Source organism: Primulina tabacum, chromosome 16, assembly GCF_025594145.1.
Source record: "Primulina tabacum isolate GXHZ01 chromosome 16, ASM2559414v2, whole genome shotgun sequence".
NCBI classification, from domain to species: Eukaryota; Viridiplantae; Streptophyta; class Magnoliopsida; order Lamiales; family Gesneriaceae; genus Primulina; species Primulina tabacum.
The window spans coordinates 27258486-27282873 of NC_134565.1; the positions used below are offsets into that span (position 1 = coordinate 27258486).

The 24388-nt window shown below is 36.7% G+C and overlaps 1 protein-coding gene across 1 annotated transcript; it reads right to left on the reverse strand.

Annotated features, from left to right (window-relative positions):
• Window positions 1-17183: 17183 nt before the first annotated feature.
• Window positions 17184-20999, reverse strand: LOC142529955 (thioredoxin domain-containing protein PLP3A). Its single transcript, XM_075635685.1, has 8 exons — window positions 20739-20999; window positions 20140-20214; window positions 20013-20060; window positions 19796-19938; window positions 19515-19587; window positions 19326-19387; window positions 18766-18863; window positions 17184-17381 (listed from the first exon to the last, which is right to left on the reverse strand). The coding sequence occupies exons 1-8, from the start codon at window positions 20820-20822 to the stop codon at window positions 17278-17280; spliced, it is 687 nt and encodes a 228-aa protein (XP_075491800.1). The 5' UTR covers window positions 20823-20999; the 3' UTR covers window positions 17184-17277.
• Window positions 21000-24388: the final 3389 nt, after the last annotated feature.

A 24388-nucleotide genomic window follows, 5' to 3' on the forward strand; every position in this document is an offset into this window, starting at 1 on the left:
TAAGACGGTGACTTTTGCAGATGATGGCAATAGGGAAGGTACGCTCGCCAGTGCAGGTACTTCGCTGGTCCTTCCTTTTATTTCTTGTCTTGAGGCTGAGAAGTTGCTGTGTAGAGGTTGTGATGTGTTTCTGGCTTCGATTGTGGATGTGGATAAAATGATTAAGTTGAATATAGATGATATCGATGTTGTGAGGGAGTTTGCTGATGTGTTTGAGGATGATGTGCCGGGTTTGCCGCCGGACAGGGATGTTGAGTTTGTGATTGATCTAGCTCCAGGTACGGTTCCTATTTCTAAGGCTCCGTATAGGATGGCTCCTACCGAGATGAAGGAGTTGAAGACGCAGTTGTAGGATCTTTTAGACAAGGGTTTTATTCGACCGAGTTCTTCGCCTTTGGGAGCTCCGGTTCTTTTTGTCAAGAAGAAAGATGGGTCGTTGCGGCTGTGTATCGACTATAGAGAGCTCAACAAAGTGACTATCAAGAACAAGTATCCGTTGCCACGGATAGATGATTTGTTTGATCAGCTGCAAGGTGCTACTGTATTTTCGAAGATTGATCTTTGGTCTGGCTACAATCAGTTGAAGGTTAGGGAATCTGATATCCCTAAGACAGCGTTCCGGACCAGGTATGGTCACTATGAGTTTCTTGTGATGTCTTTTGGTCTGACCAATGCTCCTTCAGTTTTCATGGATCTGATGAACCGTGTGTTCAAGCCATATTTGGATAGCTTCGTCATTGTCTTCATCGACGATATCTTGATCTATTCCAAAACCAGAGAGCTTCATGCAGAGCATCTCAGAGTTGTTCTTCAGTTGTTGAGAGAGAAGAGGTTGTATGCTAAGTTTAAGAAGTGTGAGTTTTGGTTGGAGCAGATTTCTTTTCTAGGCCATGTTGTTTCGAAGGATGGCATAGCTGTTGATCCAGCAAAGATTGAGGCGATTCAGAAGTGGCCTATCCCTACCACTGTATCAGAGGTACGCAGTTTTCTTGGGTTGGCAGGTTATTATCGTCGTTTCATCTCAGATTTTTCTAAGATTGCCCTGCCGTTAACCAATCTGACGAGGAAGACTGTGAAGTTCGAGTGGTCCAATGATTGCTAGAGTGCATTCCAAGAGTTGAAGGACAAGTTGACGACAGCTCCTGTTCTTGCTTTGCCCAGTGGTTCAGAGGATTTTTTTGTGTATACCGATGCGTCGAAGAAGGGTCTTGGAGCAGTGTTGATGCAGCGTGGGAAAGTCATAGCCTATGCTTCTCGCCAGTTGAAGGATTACGAGAAGAATTATCCTACGCACGATTTGGAGCTGGCAGCTGTGGCTTTCGCCTTGAAGATTTGGAGACATTATTTGTATGGCGAAAAATGTGAAATTTTCACGGACCACAAGATTTTGAAGTATTTGTTCTCTCAGAAAGAGCTCAATATGCGGCAGAGGAGGTGGTTAGAGCTTGTCAAAGATTATGATGTGACGATTAGTTACCACCCAGGGAAAGCGAATGTTGTAGCAGATGCTTTGAGCCGTAAATCGAGTTCTTCTTTGAGTTCGATGATTCAGCAGCCGTTGTTGTTAGACTTGCAGCGAGAGGAGATAGCTTTGGTGGTTCCGGGGACCATTGCTCGCTTTTCAGCGTTGGTCATTCGGGCTACTTTGACGGACAGGATCCGTAGAGAGCAGGCTGTTGATGTTCAGTTGTCAAAGTTGAGAGCCAGGGCCGAGGAGAGAGGTAATTCAGAGTTTGGAGTGAATGGAGACGTTTTGATGACATTCAGAGGTCGTATTTGTGTTCCTACTGGTGATGATATTCGGCGAGATGTCTTGACAGAGGCACATACCGCACCATATTCGATACATCCAGGCAGCACCAAGATGTATCAGGATCTTCGTAGACTCTACTGGTGGCCAGGTATGAAGAAAGACATTGCCATGTTTATTTCTCAGTGTCTAACTTGTCAGCAGGTGAAGATTGAGCACCAGAGACCTGCTGGGACATTGCTATCTTTGCCGATTCCTCAGTGGAAATGGGAGCATATTACGATGGACTTCGTGACTGGTCTTCCCAGAACGCAGAAAGGTTTTAACTCTATTTGGGTTATTGTCGATCGATTGACCAAGTCAGCGCATTTTCTCCCAGTCAAGACGACGTATTCCATGAACCAGTATGCCGAGGATTATATAGCAGAGATTGTTAGACTTCACGGTGTCCCTGTGTCGATTGTGTCTGATCGTGACCCTAGATTTACCTCAGAGTTTTGGAAGAGTTTGCACAGAGCTATGGGTTCACGGTTAGCTTTCAGTACAGCATATCACCCTCAGAGCGACGGTCAATCAGAGAGAGTTATTCAGATTCTAGAGGATATGCTCAGAGCTTGCACTATTGATTATTCTGGTAGCTGGGATTCTAAATTGCCTCTTGTGGAGTTCACGTACAATAACAGTTACCAGGCGACGATTGGGATGGCACCGTACGAAGCACTTTATGGCAGGAAGTGTAGATCTCCCTTGTATTGGGATGAGATTGGTGAGAGGAAGATGTTGGGTCCAGAGTTGGTCCAACAGACTGCTGATGTAGTTGCTGTTATTAGAGAGAGGATGAAGACAGCGCAGTTGAGACAGAAGAGCTATGCGGATGTACGTCGTAGACCTTTGCAGTTTGAGGTTGGCGATCACGTGTTTTTGAAGATAGCACCTCTCAAGGGTGTGATGCGGTTTGGCAAGAAGGGCAAGTTGAGTCCGAGATTTATTGGCCCCTTTGAGATTTTGGACAGAGTTGGTGATCGAGCCTACAGGTTAGCCCTACCGCCAGAGCTTGACAGAGTCCATAATGTTTTTCACGTATCGATGCTCAGGAAGTATATTGCGAATCCTTCCCATGTTCTTCGCCACGAGCCATTGGACTTGACGCCGAATTTGACGTACCAAGAGATTCCGGTTCAGATACTGGACCGCAAAGTTAAATTTTTGAGGAACAAAGATATCGGCATCGTTAAAGTCCTTTGGAGGAATCATTTGATTGAAGAGGCTACGTGGGAACCAGAGGATGAGATGAGAGAGAAGTATCTTGAGTTGTTCGTGCAGTGACGTCAATTTCGAGGACGAAATTCCTCTAAGGAGGGGAGATTGTAATAGCCAAGCCTGGTGTACGGTACGGTTTAAGTTTTCATAAGTTTATTGACTACTTGGTCAAGTTTAGGTATAGTTTGGATGTTAAGAGTTTCGATTTATGATTTATAGTATGGTTGGTTATAGATGATGTGTAGTGCTTTTGTAGCGGCGTTACGATTAAATTCATGATAAATTGTATATTGATCCAAATGAGGTGAGGCCTTTTCCATTAGAAAGATAAGACATAGAGGTGTAACTTTCTTATTTTGAGTTTTGTTCAAATCATTGTGGAAGGTAAGCCAAAAGTGCCTCGAAGTGTTTCGTGTGTTTCGACGTTCCTCTAGTGACACATGTTGGGAGAATGGGCATACCTTTTTACTCAAACGTCCAATTGATCTGAAATTTTGAGAGGATTCAAGATAAGACATAGAGCTACAACTTTGTAGTTTACCACTTTTCCAAATTATGAAGGGAAGAGGCGTTTCAGAAGCGATCTTTGGAGTGGCAGTGCGCAGAGTGCGCGCCTGGGCGGGAATGTTTGTGCGCCCAGGCGGGCCTTGTTCGAAAATTTGGTATTTTGGCCGAGAGTTCCGCGCCCGCGCGGAAAAAGATGTCCGCCCGAAGCGGCCAGCGATTTTTAAAAAAGCGTGTTTTAGGAGTTTTAAGTGCTTATATACAAGTGTTGCTCTATTTTCTCTCATTTTTTCCCTCATTCTCGATTCTTCTCTCAAGGGGTGAGCTAGGGTTCCATTTTCTTTCTTTTGTTCTCTTGATTCTAGCCTCTTGTTGGATTATTGGAGTGAGAGCAAGGTTATTTTGGGTTCAAGAAAGCTAAGGTAAGCTTTTGGCTTAGTTTATTCTTGGTTTTGGAGTTGGGAGAAATCATGGGTTTGGTGATGTGTTGATTTTATGGATTAATTGATACGGGTTTATGATTATTGAGTTGTTGATGGTTCAATACATGGTTTATTGTTGTAGGTTTTGTACCAAGATTATATATTCAAGGTGTTCTTGTGGTTTGTAAGTGGAAATTCATCCCTTGTGCTCACATGATTATATATGTATTGTGTTTCAAAGGTTTTATTGTGTTATTCCCTTCATTTGATTCACTATTATGTATTGATACCTTTGTTGTATATTGTGGAGGCAATTGATGTCTCAACTTTGAGAAGGGGATACAAAAGAGAAAGAATATCAAAGTGTTTGATGAAATGTCCCAAAGAAAGAGTTTAAATGTTTTATGGATTGATAGATACATAGTCAGAGATTGCATGCAATTAGTTGATCAACGACCATAGGCTTATATCACTCAGAGTTGTCGATTTATATGGATGGGATAAGAGCACCACAGACAGAGTTACTATTGATATCAATCCACCATAGTAAAGAGAAATACCATCTCATTGTTATGCTATTGCTACGATATACATGTTTCAGAGTTGATGGTATTTTATGTTTTCAAAGCCATGTTTTACAGAATATACTATGTATCATTGCTATGTAAGAGTTCCACTTGCTGAGTTTTATACTCATTTCATTTATTTCATGTGATGCAGATAAGAGCGACGGACCAGGACGTTGATTGTGGCCCGGAGTCATATGCATACGAAGTTGGAAGGAAGATGTTATTTTGCAAGTATTTTTGGATCATGATCATAGGAATGATATTTTGTATTTTGTTATATCATTTGAATGATCATTTATTTACTTTTAAACATTTCATGGTGATGTATTTTGAAACCTTCCTTCATTTTATAAGAAAATTTTAAATTCCGCTGCTATTTTTATTGTAAACGGGTTGAGGTGTCACATAAAGTTAGCTGGAATAATCAACCAACTGAACAAGTTTGTTTTGTCGCTTCTAATCAATCTAAGAACTGATTATGACATAAGAGGTTGAACCACTTAAATTTAAAAACCATCACACAACTAAGCAACCATGAGCTAGAAACTGGTATACCAAAAATTGAGTTTTCAAAAGATAAAATATGTTCAGCTTGTCAGTTTGGAAAGCAAGTTAGATCATCTTTTAAAAACAAAGTAAATAATTCTTCTATCCGATGCTTAAAACTGATGCATATGGACTTATTTGTTCCATTACCAGTCATGAGATCAGGGGGAATGAAATACACGTTAGTGATTGTTGATGATTTCTCAAGATTTACTTGGGTAATTTTTCTAAAATCAAAAGACTAAACTACTTTACAACTGATAAAAAATTTCAAAATACTTTTAAATAAAAGATCAGTTGGGATTGACAAAATAAGATCCTATCACGGAACTGAATTTTTCAATCAAACTCTTTCTCAATTTATTGAAAATTTGGAAATCAGACATGAGTTCTCAGCTGCAAGAACACCACATAAGAATGATGTATCTGAACGAAGAAACCATACTCTTAAGGAGGCAACTAGAACTACGCTTGCTGATTCTGGTATTTCTCAAAGGTTTTGGACAGAAGCAGTTAACACAACGTGTTACACTTAGAACAGATCATGGTTAATAAGAATCATTCCAAAACACTTTATGAGATTTTGCATGGAAAGAAAAGTGTGGTTTTGTACTTCAAAATATTTGGGTGTAAATGCTTCGTCCACAATAATGGTAAAAACCATTTAACTGCCTTTGATGTTAAATCAGATGAAGAAATCTTTCTTATTTATTCATCAGTTAGTAAATATTATAGAATACTTAATAAGCACACATTTAATGTTGAAAAATTAATGCATAATGTCTTTTTATGAAACTATACTAACTGATAAGCTAACTGATGGAGTTGAGCTAACTAATCGCTTAACAGATATCTGTATGGAGGATGACAGGGAAGCTGAAATTCACGCTATCAGAAACTTCATCAAACAGCAAAATCCGAAGTGATAGATCAACTAGTTTGACATGACGCAGTTTTTGATTATCAGTTTGTGGTATACAAACACAAACTGAATTCATTCCAATTGAAGTAGAAGAAACCGGTCAGTTACAAACTGAACCACTTACGCAGAGAAGTTTGACAAATCCAACCTACATATGGAGCAAAAAACATCACCGTAATTTGGAAATAGGTAACTCATCTGATCCGATAAAGACTAGAAAACAGATGTTTACTTTATTCGTACACTCTGCTTTTATATCTCAATTAGAATCTAAGAAAACTGATGAAGCTCTAGCTGATCCTCAGTTGGGTAAACACTATGCAGGAGGAGTTAAATTAGTCTAACCATAACAATGTCTGGACTTTAGTTCCAATACCGCTTTCAAAATCTATTATAGGTACAAAATGGCTGTACATGAACAAAATAAATGAAGATGGTTTAGTTGTATGCAACAAAGCGAGGCTAGTTGCATAAGACTATAGACAAGAAGAAGGAATTGATTACGACGAAACATATGCTCCAGTTGCTCGACTGGAAGAAATTATAATATTCTTTACCTACACATCCTTCAAGAATTTCAAATTCTATTAAATGGATATGAAAAGTGTATTTATCAATGGTCAGTTACAGGAAGAAGTATACGTACAATAACCTCCAGGTTTCGTAAATCATTTATTTCATGACCATGTTTATCACTTAACAAAGCTTTATATGGTTTTTAATTGCTCATGATTTTATTGTAGGATTCAATTGACAAGACACTGTTCAAATTTACGAAGAAAATCATACCCTGCTTGTTCAAATTAATATTGATGATATTATTTTTGGGTCAACAAATCCCAAACTATGCGAAAAGTTTGCTAAATTGATGCAAGACAAATTTGAGATAAGTATGATGGGTGAACTGACGTTCTTTTTTGGTCTGCAAGTGAAGCAACTGGAAACTGGTATTTATATCAGTCAGACAAAATACAAGAATGAACTGCTCAAGAAATTTGGCATGGAAACATGTTCAGCCACATCCATTCCCATGAGTTTATCGATTAAATTAGAGAAAGATGAAGGGGGCATATCAGTCGAGATGACACTCTACAGTGGTTTAATAGGTTCATTGTTATACCTAACTACTAGCTATCTTGATATTATGTTTGTTGTATGTATGTGGGCTAGATTTCAAGCTGATCTTAAACAATCTCATTTCCTAGCTGTCAAACGTATATTGAAATATCTTAAAGACACACAAAATGTGGGCTTATGGCATGCTAAAGATTCTTCTTTCCATTTAGTTGGATATTCAGATGCAGATTATGCAAGATATAAGATAGATCGCAAGAGTACAAGTGAATCATGTCAGTTTCTAGGAGACGAACTGATCTCATGATTTTGCAAGAAGCAGACACCCATTGCAACTTCCACAACTGAAGCTGAATACTTAGCTGCTGGAAGTTTTTGTGCCCAACTGCTCTGGATTCAACAACAACTGAAATACTACGGAGTTATTGTTGAAAAATCACTTATTTTTTTGTGATAACACCAGTTTAATTGTGATTACATACAATATAGTTCTCTATTCCAAAACCAAGCATATTGATGTCAGACATCACTTTATCCGACATCATGCCCAAAACAAGGACATCAGACTGGAATACATATTAACTGAACAACAAGCAGCAGACATCTTCACCAAGCCTCTGTCTGAGACTATGTTTTATTATTTTAGAAATATTTTAAGGCTTATTGACTTATCTTAATGCTTAATTTAAGGGAACATTGAATATTTAGTTGGTTAACTGATAAGACATATGTCAATTGTTCCTGAATTGAACTGATTCAGTTTCAAACTGATCATTCGGTACTCGAATCAAATTATCTTATCAAATAAGTTTCAGTTAAGTTCTACAAATGAGATTCGTGACTGGTTAAAATTTTTATTTCACAACTTTTTAATTTCAACTAAATAAATTTATTGCTTAACTGCTTTATTTCAGTTTCCAAAATAAATAAAACAGTTGAAAGACCTGAATATGGTCAAACTACTAACAGACTGAAACGTGTCCGAAATTTGAAAAGTCACGAAACATATTTGAGTAATCTCCCAACTTAGCTTTCACTTTACGATTTCTAAAAATTTCCTAACTCAATTCTTCAGAGCAAATCACTTGAAAATTTCTTTCTTCTTACGACAAATTCAATCCAAAGGCAACCCAGACTCCCGTATTCTTGTTGAACAGTTGTGGATATCGATTTCGAATCGATTTTCTCCATCAAATATGTATCAATTCGAAGTGTTTTCCAGAAGATTGTATCTACTGGACTTCGTCAATTTCTGGGGCTGACAACTCAGGAAATTTACTCTCCAGAATTCCTATCCATCTATGAGTCCAGCAATGCCACTGACGATGGAAAGATACAAATGAAGGTCAACAATCACTCTATGGTTGTTGATGATGATTTTTTCATATATCTATTCAATCTGCTGACTGAAGGTCTCTCAAGCTTATCTGAAGTGGCTGCTGCAGACATCGAAGAAATGCAAACCTTGCTATCATCCAGCGGGAAGATGATCAAGGTATCTGAGGCCAAGAGGTAACTGAAGCCAGAGTTTCAGCTGTTGGCGGATATTGCTGCCAAGGGCATCCTGGCCAAGGCTAGTTCTTTTGCAGCCCTAACTTTTGAAAAGTTTCAAGTGATGACAGTCATCATGAAAGGAATCAAGATGAACTGGTCATCTATTTTGTTCACAATCTTGAAGAATATGGAGCAATCGACGAAGCAGTCGAAGGGATTTGCACTTCAACTGAGCAGACTGATTGAGGACTCCGAGCTATCTCGGAATCAACCTTGACAGTCACAAAATTTAAATCTATAATGCTCACAATGTTCAGTCAAAGAAGGCCGGAGAAGAGGAGATAATTATTAAACAGAATAAAATTGTCAATATGAAACTTGCTGCTCCTAAGTGTAAGAGAAAACTGGTTCTATCAGCCAGTGAACAGAGAAGACTCCATCCCCTCAGCTGATTAAGAAGCCTAGGTCACATAAAACCAAGCCAGCTGTAGTTCCGGGAGCTTTACCTGAGCTCATATTACTTCCATCTAGAGCTTAGGCACCAATCTCTGCAGTGCCTATTCAATCAGTTCAACCAGAAACAGAGTTCTTATCCAAAAAGAAAGATGACTATCCTCAAAGGATCACAACTGAATCTGGGAAGACTCTGAAACTGACGGGGATTCCAGCTCCTCTCACCACAGTTGTTCGCCCAACAATTCTTCCGAAAGCACGGCCGAAAAGTGTGCTAATCAGAGAAGTGGTGGACACCACAGGCTCAGGATTGGATTGTCCTCACGCCCTAACTGATCCAAAGAGTAAGGGGAAACTGATCGAAGAACCAAGGCCTAATAATTCCAATAAAGACTCAGATCGACTTTATCATGGACGAAATCAATGACTACGCTGAGCTGAAGATAGAACATTATGATGAATGGGTACAGTTCAGGACTGTCACCTTGGACAACCAATTCAAGAAGAAATTATTCCTCAAAAGATTCATTTCTTTGGAGTCAGTAGCGTTGAAGGCAGTAAAGGCTACTTCAGTTGCCAAGCTATGGAAAGACGGGCGTATTTCTTCGATTTGATGAGAATCTGAAGGATCGGTTGCTGGGCACCGAGAGGTACTTTAAACAAAATATTCTCCAAGAGCTGCAATAGCTCGTTTTCTAAGAATAATACACCGATGAATTAGATCGAGTTTGGAGTTAAAACCAATCGAAAAACATTCGAAATAATCATTCGTTAAGAAACACTGATATATTGTGTATATCCTGTGTAATTGAATAACTGAAAAAGGGTATATTAGTTTTTGTATTCATCAGTTCAGTTATGATGACAACTGAACTGACGAATACTCCAACTGATCCAAACAGTTTAAAAACAACAGTTAATCAAAAAAATACACAAAATATGTTTATGGATGTTCAGAAACTTCAACTGCTCCTACGTCACCCCTTCTATCCCCTCGGGTAGGATTCACTAGAAGACTTTGATTTATACAACTCTTTGTACAAATCCACTCAACTAGAACTTACGCTACTGCCTAACTGAACTCCTACACTTAGACTGAAGGCAGCACCTTCCAGCCAACACTTCTTTAACGTCTATGTGAGAAAGACTACATACACAAGTTTATTGTCTTTGTGCAAGACTGTATTTGAGTGGTGGTGTGTGTGTGTGTGAGAACTATTCTCTGAAAACTACCCGAAAGTGTTATCAGACACTGAGGGAAATATGCTTCTAAACTAAGATGATAACACGATGAAGTGTTCCCCTGGGCTGATTGCTTCTTGTAAGCTGATATGCAATATGCATGCCCTCTCTTTTTATCTTTACATACTCTAGTATGTGCTCTTACTTCTTTTTGCTGATGGTCTTGAGCGTGTATATATAGAGGCATTGAGACCGTACTTCAAGACTCATCACATGTGATCGTTGCAGCTTTAAATGCGTTCCTTGGTATATGTGTCTTGACTTTTCTGACATGCCTCCAGGAATCTCTAAGCTTTAATCTTTTCTGCAACGTCCATTATTGTACCTTTGATTGTACATGTATTTGTATCTTTGTGCATAGCTGGAGTCCACTGAGATACGCTTATCTTGATCTGTTGCTGAAGGGTCCCTAACTGATGTTCCTAACTGGTCATCTAAACTGATCTTCAGTTGGGCTGGTGAAATCAGTTGACTCGTTAGTTTAACTGATTTCACTCTTTCAGTTGAACTAGTCAGCTGGATTATTCATCAATTGAGCTCTTCATCAGGCTTGCCGGGCTTCTGAAGGTCTTCTGCTGAACTACCTATCAGATGGACAATCAGTTGAATCATTCTTTGGTATATCAGTTGAGCTGATTCAGTTTAGTCGATCAGTTGATGTTTTCAGTTTGCATCTCGATGGCTTTAGTTTTGACTCGTTTAACTGATCAGTTCGAAGCCTGATCAGTTCCAAGCTTCCTGCGCACTTAGGTAAATTATTAGAAACAAAATAACAAATTTTGTTAACATCAAAATCAAGATTGCGAACATTAAATGTTTCAACAATCTCCCTCTTTTTGATGATCACAAAACTTGAGCAATTAAAAAAATGATTCTCCCCCTTTGTGAGAAACAAAAAGTAAACAACTTTTTAAAAAAGGTTTTTCAGTTCTTTTGGTTCGAGGAGTAGCAGAAAGAGATGCTCCCCCTACAAAAACTGAATGAAATAATGTGAAAACAGTTTTTCAGTTCGAGGGATAATTCTAAACAAAACTTCCCCTCAGAAACTGAATGAAAACTCCCCTTCAAAATTATAATCATTTACGCGATTAATGAAGTTTCAGTATCAATCAAGCACTTTGGGCAAAAAATCTTAAGATAGCAGTTCAGTTATGTAAAGTCTAGCTGTATGAACAAGATGTTTATTTAATCTAATAAGCGTCCCTTGTATTATACTTTTGCGCACATCAACAAGTGTAAGGGAAATTGCCACTCCACTGACAGACTTTAAATAACATCAAACATCAGTTAGTTTACACATAATAGAACTGAATATACTAACAATTGGTCGTCTTGAATTCTTTGAATGCCGCGAGGATTTCAAGTTTCTTTTGCCAGAATATCAACTAGTTTTCTTTTGGCCTTGATCTCTGTGCTGGCTAACTGGTCGAGCTGACTCAAACTGGACTCAACTGATGCTAAACTGAATAGATCATCTATATTTGATCTGATATGGCAATGAAGCGGCGACACTTCTGATGATTAATTTCTACTTAACCCATCAGTTTTAGCTGGTAGTTGGGTTTCGTCCGTTGATCAGTTGAACTGATAGACTAGCAACTGAAATTTTGTCTATTGAGCAGTTTAGTTGAACTGCTGTCAGCTGAACTCAAAGCCCTGCAAACTACTTAAAACAACAAAGTTAATGAATCGAGTGAAGTGGCTACAATGTTAGTTGCTGAGCCAAGAACCTTCTCTCTCCTCATAACAAACACATAAAATATTTAAGAGGATTTTGAAATCAATTTTAAATAATATTTTAAAACATATTTTAAAATATCAGTTTTCAAATGTCTTTCTTAGAACAGCTAGCTGCTGATACCAATTGAAGGATCGTTTGCTGGGCACCTAGAGGTGCTTCAAACAAAATATTCTCCAAGAGCTGCAATAGCTCGTGTTCTAAGAATGTATACACCGATGAATTAGATCGAGTTTGGAGTTAAAACAAAGCAGAAAACGCTCGAAATAATCCTTCGTTAAGGAACAATGATATATTTTGTATATCCTGTGTAATTGAATAACTGAAAAAGGGTATATTAATTTTTGCATTCATCAGTTCAGTTATGATGACAACTGAACTAACGAATACTACAACTGATCCAAACACTTTAAAAACAACAGCTAATCAGAAAAATACACAAGATATGTTTATGGATGTTCAGAGACTTCAACTGCTCCTACGCCACCCCTTCTACCTCCTCGGGTAGGATTCACTAGAAGACTTTGATTTATACAACTCTTTGTACAAACTCACTCAGCTAGGACTTACGTTACTACCTAACTGAACTCCTACACTTAGACTGAAGGCAGCACCTTCCAGCCAACACTTATTTAACGTCTATGTGAGAAAGACTACATACACAAGTTTATTGTCTTTGTGCAAGACTGTATTTGAGTGGTGTGTGTGTGAGAACTGATCTCTGAAAACTACTCGAAAGTGTTATCACACACTGAGGATGTGGACTAAGATGCTAGCCTTGAACATTTAGTAGTTGTCAATGGGAAAGGGAAAGCCCCAGCTATTGTTGGAGGATTCTTCCATGAACTGCCGATTGCAACTGATGTAATGCTTGAGAGTATAATAACCAGTTTGCAAGGTCTTGGGTCTACAGTTTCTCAAGTCAAATCAACCCAACTGCTCCATTCATTAAGTCTTTATACACTCAAAGATCACACCATGAAGAAATTAAAGAAACTGAACAAGGACATGTCTGCTTTGTTCACTACTGTCGAAAAGATGAAAAAAGAAGAAGTCACGACTCCAAAACTAGTCACCTCCCGGGAACTACTAAGCAAACGGATTGACTTTGTGCACACAAACCTGTCAAAGAAATTGATATTGTTTAAAATCAGTTAGCTGAAGTATCTGCTCAAGTCAGTTCAACATTCCTCCTATTTATCAAGGTGACGGGTGTTGACAAAAAGGGGTAAGAGCAGAAGAAGACATAACCTAGCAAGAAGCGCAGTGAACTAGACAGTTCAACTGATAAAGGACCAGCTGACAAGAAAGCCAAGAAATGAACATAGTCCAAGCATCAGTTACACGGTCTGAGGAGCGTTAATATTTTGTAACTTTTTATTTTGAAACATTTGTACGAATCTATGTTTACCTCTTTCAAAATTAATGAAAAGTTCACTTTTATTTATGCACGAATATGTACATTTCAAAAGAATTATTTTATCTACACATTAGTTCAGAATATCTGAGTCAGTTTATTCAGACAATTATTTTTTCAGATACTCAGTTTCAAAAAATCTTAATAAGATAAACAGTTCAGAATTCTAAGTTTTGTCAAACTCCGAAAAGGAGAAAATTGTTGGATATTATAAGTTTCAGAGTTTGACAGACCAATCAGTAATAGAACTGAAGACCCGAACTGAACAATAACTAAACGGAAAGAACGTAACTGATCTCAGAACTGAAGGAGACTTATCAAATTGAAATGAACCAAGTAGAACTGAAGTAAACAAACTAAAGTTATCAAAATTATTAATAAGTCTCAAACTGATGTATCGGAGATTGATAAACAGAAAAACTGAAGACCAGAACTGAAAATATTATTCGCAGAACTAATATAGCTAAACTGAAACGATCTAACTGAACTGATAACAGAACGTTCAAACTGAAAGGACATCATTTAGAATTGGTATAGACCAGTTGAACTGATTAGTCGACCAGTTTGATTATTGATCAGTTAGTCACGTCATAGGTTTCAATTTGAATCTCAACACACAAATTGCACTCCGTATCAAAGCAGAATAGAGGAATCATAACAGTCTGATACATCGCACCACTAGTCAGAAAAGGATGTCTACATGGACTAAAAGACGACTCAACGGATATCATTAATTAATGCATTCAATATGACCGTTGTAATCGAAGACTATATATAGCTGAGGAGTTCAGTTGTGAAGAGGTTAACAATCGAGTGAGTGAAACAACAGTCAGTAACGAACAACAAGAACGATCAGTTTTTCAGTCAGTTGCGATTTATTTTCAAGTTTCTATTTAGTTTGCAAATCATAATCTTTAGCTCACAAATAATTGATATATTTATAACATCCATGCTACTTATTTGAGCTATTCAATTATTAATTGATAAGTTTTGTTAGAAAAACTAAGAGTTTCAGTTTGATAGTATTTAAGTCCAAACTGAAGTGGGTTATTACAGATTCATTGTAATTAATCAAAGTCTTTTAGTTAATACATATCCTTGAGATAGAAGAGGTGACGTAAGAGCATTTGAAGTCTCTGAACATCCATAAAAATCTTCGTGTGTATTATTTTGTTCATTCAGTTTTCACATTGCTCTAGCCAAAATATTCAATACATCTTTCAGTTTAATTTCGCACTATTACTAGTTAACTGATCGATATAGACATACAAGATTTCAACTCTAAACACTTCATCCATATTAATCAATCCTAACAGAATATATGGAAAGAGTTTTAAAGGGTGGGAAATTTGGTGTGACAGAAGTAGGTGATGGGTAAGAATTATTCACCCAATTGCTAGAGCGGCGATCTAGAATCTTCATTTGTTGAAGACGAGCATGCCCGATAGCTTGAGTCAAAGATGTGGGTCGAAATGCTTTGACCTCATGTCGAAGATCGGAACGAAGACCGGAAATGAAACAACTAGTAAGGAACGAAGCAGAAACAATTGAAATACTATTAGCCAAGGAGTCAATACGTTGGCGATATTCTGTCACTGTGGAAGTTTGAGTCAATTTGGCCAAAGTTTCTTGATGATCTTCATATTCTGATGGGCCAAAAGTAGTCTCCAGAATTCGGATAAAACCTTCCCACTATTGAAATTGTTTTGTTTTGTGTTGCCATTGAAGCCAAGGCAAGGCCGGACCATCCGTATGAATCGATGCCAATAGAAGACATTGGTATGGTGGCACCTGGTAGAACTCAGAATAGCGTTCATCTTTTTATAAATCCAATCCAAGGGCTTAGTACCTTCAAATCGGGGAAAATCTATGCGGGTAGAACGAGAAGAAATGGTGAAAGGCTAGAGATAAGGAGAAGATGATATCACCACATGAGGATTGGGTGGTACTGAAGTAAAACCTGGTGGAGGAGCCGGAGAGATCAAAGGTGGGTATTTTCTAATGGAGGTTTAGGACGTGGTGGTGCCCTTGCAAAAACTTCATGGAATCGTTGAGAGTTTTGAGTCGTGTGCCGTCAGCCATGGTCGGCGGCAAAAAACGAGAGCACCAAATGATATGTACTCAATTAACAACAATTCTCAAGCAAAATTAGAAAAATATAGCTGCAATATATTGATTCAAGCGGAGATAGTGTCCATTGTCTCATAAATTCAGAACTCAAATTAAACTACAAGGAAGAAGGAAAATAACAAAATCAAGAACAATCTTCTCTGCTCTTCTCAACACCCTCTCCCAATGATACATCTCATGCAAATCCGTTAGCCAAGGCGCACAAATGCTCAAGCTTTGGTGGTCCTCTCACACGTTTGCTTATATGTGGATTTGATATTTGGACTTCGAATTGGGCTGGTCCTTCTTATTGGGCTTGGGATGTTGTTGGTCCTTCATGCTACTAAATATCAAGTGTTATAATAACTACCAAAATCTTCAAAACCAGCGGCAGTGTGGTAAGTGTTGATTCTGTTTGAGTTGATGCAGTTTACTATATCATTCAAAGCCCACAGCGTATGGTTCAGCTCGCACATCTGAGCCCCGAGAACTTCGTTTTGAGACTTAACGTTCAAGTAGAGCAGAATAACAATCTTCATTTAGTGAGAATCTTAATATTTTCAGCCCCGAGTTGAGCCACTTGAAGCAGATCAACCAAGTGCTTCTGTTTCCTCATTCGGGATCTTCTTGCCGATTCTCGGTTTGAAAGCATTCGCTTCCATTTCCTTTGATCCTTCGTATTCTCCTGATCCGAACCCGATGGGTACTTTCGAAGCGAGCTAATTGACCCTGAACAGGTCACAGCACTTGGAGAAGCCATATAATATATATTTATTTTTTTTTTGGTACGTAAACTTTAATATATGTTAATTTCAAAAATTCTAAAAATAAAGGTGTATGTTTAGATTTGAATTATTGAAAGTTTGAATGGATTGGTTATGGTGAGGAAAAAACATAGAACCAATAGAAGAAAACAGCAGAGAAAAGATTGAACCAAATGTGATCCACGACAAAGAGTTGAATTAACCGTGAATCCAGAAAAAAAGATTTCACTTGAGTACTCTCGACATGAATCTCGATTATTGTGGCTTCTAGTTCATAAACTTACCCTTCCACACGACGAATTCAATAGATATATATATATATATATATATATATTCGAAAATTAGACAGGATTTCAGGAGAAGAGAGGAGACATATAGAGCAAAAGCTATGGCAGGAAGAATATAAGAATAGGAAATTTGGTACTCCCACCCCACCCCCACCAAAGAATAAAATAAACTCACTAAACCTAACATTAAAAGAGAATGGGTTATAAATAAATAATTCTAGCCAGCAGTCAGGCAGACGAATTCTTTTATAACACGGTAATATTATTTCAATATTCTGGTAATAATTTAAGCATTCTCATATACTGTCCTGTATTCTTGATCTTCCATGACATTAGACTTTTATATGCACTGATCTAATGTGGTTGAATGCGAAAAAACCCATTAATTTTTTTTATACAAATATATATATGGCATTAACATTTTTCTTCAACTTAATTAATCTGCTCATTGATAATTAATTTTCCAAAGTTCGCGCGATTACTACAGAATGAATACAAACCATTATCTCCACAAAACAAGGGTCACGCAGAATTTTCACCGAGTCTATTAATGCCATTAACTCACTAAAAACATCCTTTATAATTTTAAAAATTCATACAATGTATTGAGATCATGCATACTTCCGTCCACATTTCCTTAGAGCTCGCATCAGGTAGATGCCTCTCTTATCAAAAACTGCAGCTAACCGCACTGGTCTGAGAGAGAATTGAGGCCAATTGTTCTTTTCAGTCAGAATCAGAATCAATATTGATGGACGATCTGACTGTCCTATGTTTATTTTCAAGATCATCATCATCCTCCTCTCCTTGTTTTTTCTCCTCAATTATTCCTGAACAAACACCAAGTTTAGAACACATAATTATGTAGACTAATAAGTTCAAATCCTATCGAAATTTAGGGATTTTATTTTCGTGCTTTTCTTGAATTTAATTCCTTATTTTATGATTATTTTATTTAATTTGATATTATTTGTAGATTGACCAAAGGTGAAAAAATACTTAATTTTGAATATAAGGTCAAAATTAAAAAAAGAGTTGATGGAGAGTTTTAAATTATATTTTAGCATGATTTTGAAAGATTTCAAAGGCATCAAAATATCACACAAAAAGAAAAAAACAAGAGAGGGGATTTTTTTTAATTATTTTCCTTTACATTCACGTTATAGACAAGAAAGAAAGAGAAATGAAATTTGGACTTTTGAGATATAAGGTGATAAGAAATAAAAGGTGAACAAGGGCATGAACATAATAGAAGGAAGACAGGGGCAGAACATCACGTACAGCAGCAGAGAGGAAGAGAAGGAGAACTTGGAGAAAGACAACACAACAACCTTCTCTTACGAACTTGAAGGAAGAAGAAGGCTAGGATTTGAGAGAGAGGAGAAAGACAAGTTCAAATGGGGAATCACGCTAACCATGCTGAGATTTTCTTTCTTAGATTTTATTTTTATCAATTCAAATATTATGTTTTTGCTTTGTTTTGATTTTATGAAATAAATTTTTTTAAACTAAGGCCACACAATAGGGTAAAACAATACTGTCTTTTTGGTTTTTTATTTTCAATATATTATTTTATTGATTTTAAATATTGACTGCTGTTTGTTTAATATTTCTTGTTAAGCATAATCACCTATTTACATGTTTGTTGATTAATCACGAATCGAAAGATGATTGATTAAATATAGCAACAAAGACGTCAATCAACACATTGTTAAACTGACTAAAAATAATATTCAGTTTCAGTGTGCGATTTTAGGTGAAAATTGAAATTTCACAAAGATTTAATGCATTTAGATCTAATTAAATTCAATTAAGAATAATTGAACTACTAGATTTAAATAGGTTTATTAACTCGAGAAATCGTTTAATAAGTAAATTGAAAATTTTAACATGTGTCAACATAGTAGAATTTGGTACCGTTGTGTGTCTTAATTCTTTATTTGAAGTTGAATCTCTCCTTCATCTTTGAATCCGTCATTTTTTATTGCAATTGTTTTATTTCATAGTTTAGATTAAGAATTCATCTCTTAATTTTATTTATTTTGTCTAGCTTAAGTTAAGTGATAAAAAATCTAGTAAATATTAGTCTTAGTGGGATCGATACGTGAACTCGTCGTGTACTTACTATAACTTAACCTAGTCTGCTTGCTAGATTTATTCCTAACCGAAATCGTCGGTCATAGATCGTCGATGCATTTTGAATAATAGAACTACCTTTTTTCAAGAGGAGGACCTCAAGAGTCCTCGTGGGGAAATCGTCTTTTGCTCCCAGGTCCTGAAATCCGATCAGCCGATCTGTTGCTATTCCATTCCTAAACAAATAGGAGAAAAAACCCAAGACTCTAGACGTTTTTTTACTTATGGAATATCTATAAATATACCACAAAATTCATCAAATATAATTAATGCACAGTTGCACACATTGGAGAAACGTTGAGAATCCTGAAGCAAATGGATAAATTCAATCCCATGGGCAAGCTATTCCGAGGAACCAAAAAAAAATTCCGATTAACCAAAGAGTTGGTGTATTCACACCATGTGACAGATGTATTGATAATGGCCAGATGGTACAAAAAAGCACTCAACAAACATAAATAAGTGAACTTAATTGGGGTTAAAACACAAAAGTATCATTAAGAAACTGAACAACGATAATTTCAACTATCTTCTATGCATCACCATACATTACAACAAATAATCAACAGAACAACTATAACAACTACATAATTACAGGAACATACCAAACAATAAATACAAAATGAAACAGAAGTTACCTGAATAATATGACGCAAGGCAACGTTTTGATTCCGAGTTTAGCAACAAAGAAAGGAGCATTCTGCAAAAAACTTAAAACAGTTAGTAATTTCTCAATTACTGAATAAAATTTAAGCGAGGCGCCATTATCAGCCGCACTCAATGATTATATGAAACACTATGAAAAATAACGGATGAGTTAAACTGACCTCAGCATCCAATTTTATAAATTTGGTATTAAAATGTCTTGGAGCAAGAGACTTCAAATGTTTATCCATGATCCTAGGAAGATCCAACAACACAAACTAAATAGACAGCAACAGAATGTTTTTAAAATGAATATCACATATTTGCAAGGATAACTTAATAGGAAACACTTCGAGAAAAACATAAATATTTGACAGATTATATTTGTCTATGACACACTGAAGATAAATCCACCCTCCAATTCATGCTACATATTTCAAATAAAAGTTTCGTGTTTGCATACTTGCATCGATAGAATTCTCGATGGTAGAAGTGACATATAACTTTGCTACTGCCCTTAACTTCGGCCAAAAAGTCAGGTTCTGTTATCTCTCTGTACTCTCCATGCCCTTGCATTTTCAATTCTTGCCGCTTCTCCGCTTCTTTCTAATTTTGATACAGAAAAATTCAACCATCTGAAAGATAATTTTAAGGGCACGTTAAAATAAAAACTTACAGACCTTAAGAGCTGCAATTCTGTCAGCATGCAACTTTTCCAGCTCAGGATCCTGGGTAGAAAAGAAAAATGTGAACAAAAATGATATTACAGAGATGGAGAAAGCAATCACTGAGGCATCCCCCTCTTACATCCATCAATTCATCCAGATCTACTTCCTGATTAACAGAGCTGGATGACTGTGCTTTCTCATTCGCCATCACTTCCTGCGAAAAAATAACACTTGTAATGTGAAATCATGGTCTATTTCTACCTTTTTTGGTACTTCATTGTTTCAAATTTTAAAGCTTAACCAAAAAAAGGGTCCTGATCGTGATTATGTTATTCATGAGTTCAAAGTCTGAAATATTGTTTTCAGTGGTGAGGATCGGCTGCAACAGTTCATGCCTACATATTCACCATTTCAAACCTCGGCCCATTTCTGGTCGTATTTTCTCCACGTAAACTGATCAAGAGGCAATTAACATTCGAAAATTTTAATTCAACCACATGAAGCTCCAATCAGAATCTTCTCCCCAAATGAAATTCAATCCCCTCATATGAACAATTATATCGAAGCATTTCTATCACTGTAGTTATCCTTAGAACTAACACGTCAATTCATAAAAGTAAGTAACTATCACAACCAATAACGAACCAGAGGCACCGAGAATCGCACGTAAAATAAAGGGGTATCAAATATTTTTCGGGAAAAAAAAACTTGGGAAATAAAAATCACAATAAAGCAAACCTTTTGGTAATCTCGGGCTGCAGCAGCCATCACGTTCCCGAAAGCCAAAGTAGAAAGGGTAGATTTCACTGAATTTGGATCCATTTCTTCTCCTCTTTTCACCCTGAAATTGAATCTAGGAGTGCATTAAAAACGTGAACAACATCCGGCATTTAAAGTAAAAACAAATTAAAGGATGAGCAAACAAATAAATATTCTTCCATTTCATACAAAATTAGAAGATGTGGGGAAACCAAAAGTTCTAGGAAAAAATGAAGTACGAAATGGGAAATGACTCAAAATATGATATGGGCGTTTTGCTGTCGGGTACAGCATTGAACTGGGTCATGAAAGGTTACTTGGATCCGGCCCATACGCAATTTTAATTTATTTCTTAAACCTCTTATTTTATTTATTTAAAAAAAAATACATTCTATTAACAACCAATTACGTCTTTTGAAAATGACTAAAAAAACAAAGCCCAAATCTCCACTTATTTTACTTATTTCGTATGTCACAATTCATAAATGAAGTTAAACCAGAAGTAGTATTCATCATACGAAAAATCAAAACCATATTTTTTTTCTATTGAGCTATTTAAGGAAAATTAGAGCACATCTTAAGAAGAAATATTAGTAGACCAAACTTGTAGCGTCTACCGTTTTAAAAGTGCAGAAATATATATATATATATATATATATATTTAAAAAGCTCTCATTTTCGAAATAACATTTAAATATTTTGCATGCATATAACCCTACTGAAAAATATGTCATTTAAAAATAATAATAAATATTTGACAGTAAAAATATAGCAGTTTAAAATATTGTCAACTCGGCCCACAATCATGCATAAATAAAATAAACGAATAAAATCCTGAAAATCAACATTGTATCATAAAAACGTGTAAACTGCTCGTGTCAACTCAAAGCTCATAAAATCATGATATGCGGAAAACATGCGGTCATCGGGTCGTGTCGCCCCACCAGGTCTGCCTACTCAGAGTTTGGCACCTCTAGTCCTCTCAATCTCAAGCTCACCTGCATCACACATGCCTAGTGAGTCTAAGACTCAACACACATGTACCAGAAGTAACAAGTACATATACATAGCAAACAGCAGTTAAAAATAGCATACTCAACATACCTTTCGTAAACTTTAAAAGCGTAATGTAAACGTGCCATATTAAATCATGAAGTGTCAAAACAGCTCATCGTTAATCGTCACTCATCATTCATCATTCATCATTTATCATTTGTCATTTATCATTTCCTTAGGTGAATTCAGGTTCCTTAGAAGTGACTACATCATCATTTACGATAGATCCATCATACATAGAACCGCTGTACCTGGTGGCTGTCGAACATGATAACCCATCCACTGTGCCTAGGCCTCATCATCAGCATTTACATATATGTCTTAAACATTTACATATACTTCGATAGCCACAACTAATTCCCATCATTCAAAACATCATCATTTTCATAACTTATAAAAATCATGCACATATGCAATTTTCCTTAAATCCAAACATGCAACGTATATTTTCATAAAATCTTAAAAATCATGAATCATGCTGTATAAACATTTAAATCATGATAAAATTGTGCTCAGGGCGCTGCCAGGGCCAAAATCTCACCTCGGCTGCCAAATGACCATTTTGTCCCTGGAAACCCAAAAATTACCGTTTTACCCTTGGACCTCTAAAATTGACCCGAAACTTACCAAACTCCTTAAAATATCCCAAAACATATTTAAAAGCATTCCTAGACGTAAACTCGAGCCAAATTCGCAACTTAACCGATTCGTTTTAAATTTGGACCGGGGTCTAACTTTCCCAACTCATTACCACATCTTAAACACACTCAAAGGACCCTAAAAATATCCAGACTCGTCCCTTAAACCATTCGATCAGGCCCTATAGCTGCTCACCCATGCAAGCCACAGCCCCCACCCCGAACAATACACTCACAAACGCTCCACTCGAGCCTCGTTCCTTCCTTCCCGATCGCCAGCGCCTGAGGTTGGTTCCAGCGCAACTTGAGCCCTTCCAAGCCTTGTCTCAGACCCACCAGAATCTGGTCTAAGGCACGGCTAGGTCCTGGTGTTACTAGCTAACCCCTGCGCGCCGAAGACCCCCAAGAACCGAGCCATCTCCTTGAAGCAACCTCTCCGTCTCCCATCCTACAGCATTGGCGATTGGTTTAAATCCTCAAACCACATCTTGACACCTACATCAATCACTTACCAGCCCTAAAACCGCAACCCCTTGCACATGAATCAAAGAAGCGTGAGTTGTACAAGAATCATGCACAAAACTGAGAGAAACAATGCAACCACACACTATCATGCAAGATCTACAAAAGCTTCATACATGGCATACAAAACCACATTCTTATGACGAGTATGATGCGAAAAGAGAGTACACAGCGTGCCTGAATGATGCAAATGCGCGAGGGAATCGAGCCTGAAAGCCCGAGGAATTTCTTTATTGCAAAACAAGCAAGAGCCGAGACCTTAAGATGGTGGATTTAATGCTGAAAATTAGAGAGAAAGGTGGTGGGGGAGGGGAGTGTAGGCTGGTGAGGGGGAAGGTAGGGATAAGGTTTGATTAGTGGGGTAATTAGATAGAATTAATTTAGCTAATGATCCCTAGTTTTAAATGAAATGAATTAAAAAGGATTTTAAGCCCAATAAGCTTAAAAGTAGGTATATTAAATCCAAACACACTTCTGAAAAATATTTCGTGTTGGAAAGTTTTCGAAAATATTAGCCGAAACTCAAAAAATCCTCCGATTCGATAAAATTTGCGTACTAGGTAAAAATAAAATCCTGCGGTTAAAAATATTCAATAAAGCCCATTTTTTTTAAAAAAAATACACTTAAAAACACCTTAAATTAATTAATAAAAATAAACCGTGTAATAAAATAATTTTCCTGAAAATTCTCCGGTCTCCGCTCCTCGTTCGAGCGCGAAATGCATCTAGAAACCCTAATGCATGAACTTTTAAAATTTCATGAAATAAATCCTATCATGCATGAAATATGCATAAAATGCATAAAAATAATTAAACACCATATACCCAAAAAATTTAATAACTTGTATGCATGCATGTGGTTCACGTAGATCTTCGGATTTTCGAGACGTTACAAAACTGAGAATGAAATAATACATAACCAGAAGTAGTAGTCAAGAAATTAGTCTTCCGTAATAATCTGTCAGATTACATTAGTGACATCCGTTTTTTTGTACTCTCTATCAAAGGATGTCCCTATTTATTGTAGATGTTCTATACAATAGTGCACTTTATTTAAAGTCATTAAATGAATCATACAAATAATTTATTATTCACTATCATTTTGGGTACAAAAACAAATAACAAATCTATTCTTGGATTCAGGTACTCATAAACGAAAAAATAATCGTTCTCATTTGAATATTGAAGATGATTTATAAAAAAGCTTCATGATGTGTTAAAAAATACTAACATTTTTTGAAAATTGGAAATCACTCACACCTTCAAGCTTATCAAACTAAAAGTATACAAAAAAATAAAAAAATTAGCACGCATTATCAAGTTCTATCAGATTCAGAAGATCATATGTGATATAATTGTTACACACTTTTTCATTTTATCTACCCACTGCAAAATCTGATGTGTTAGTAATAT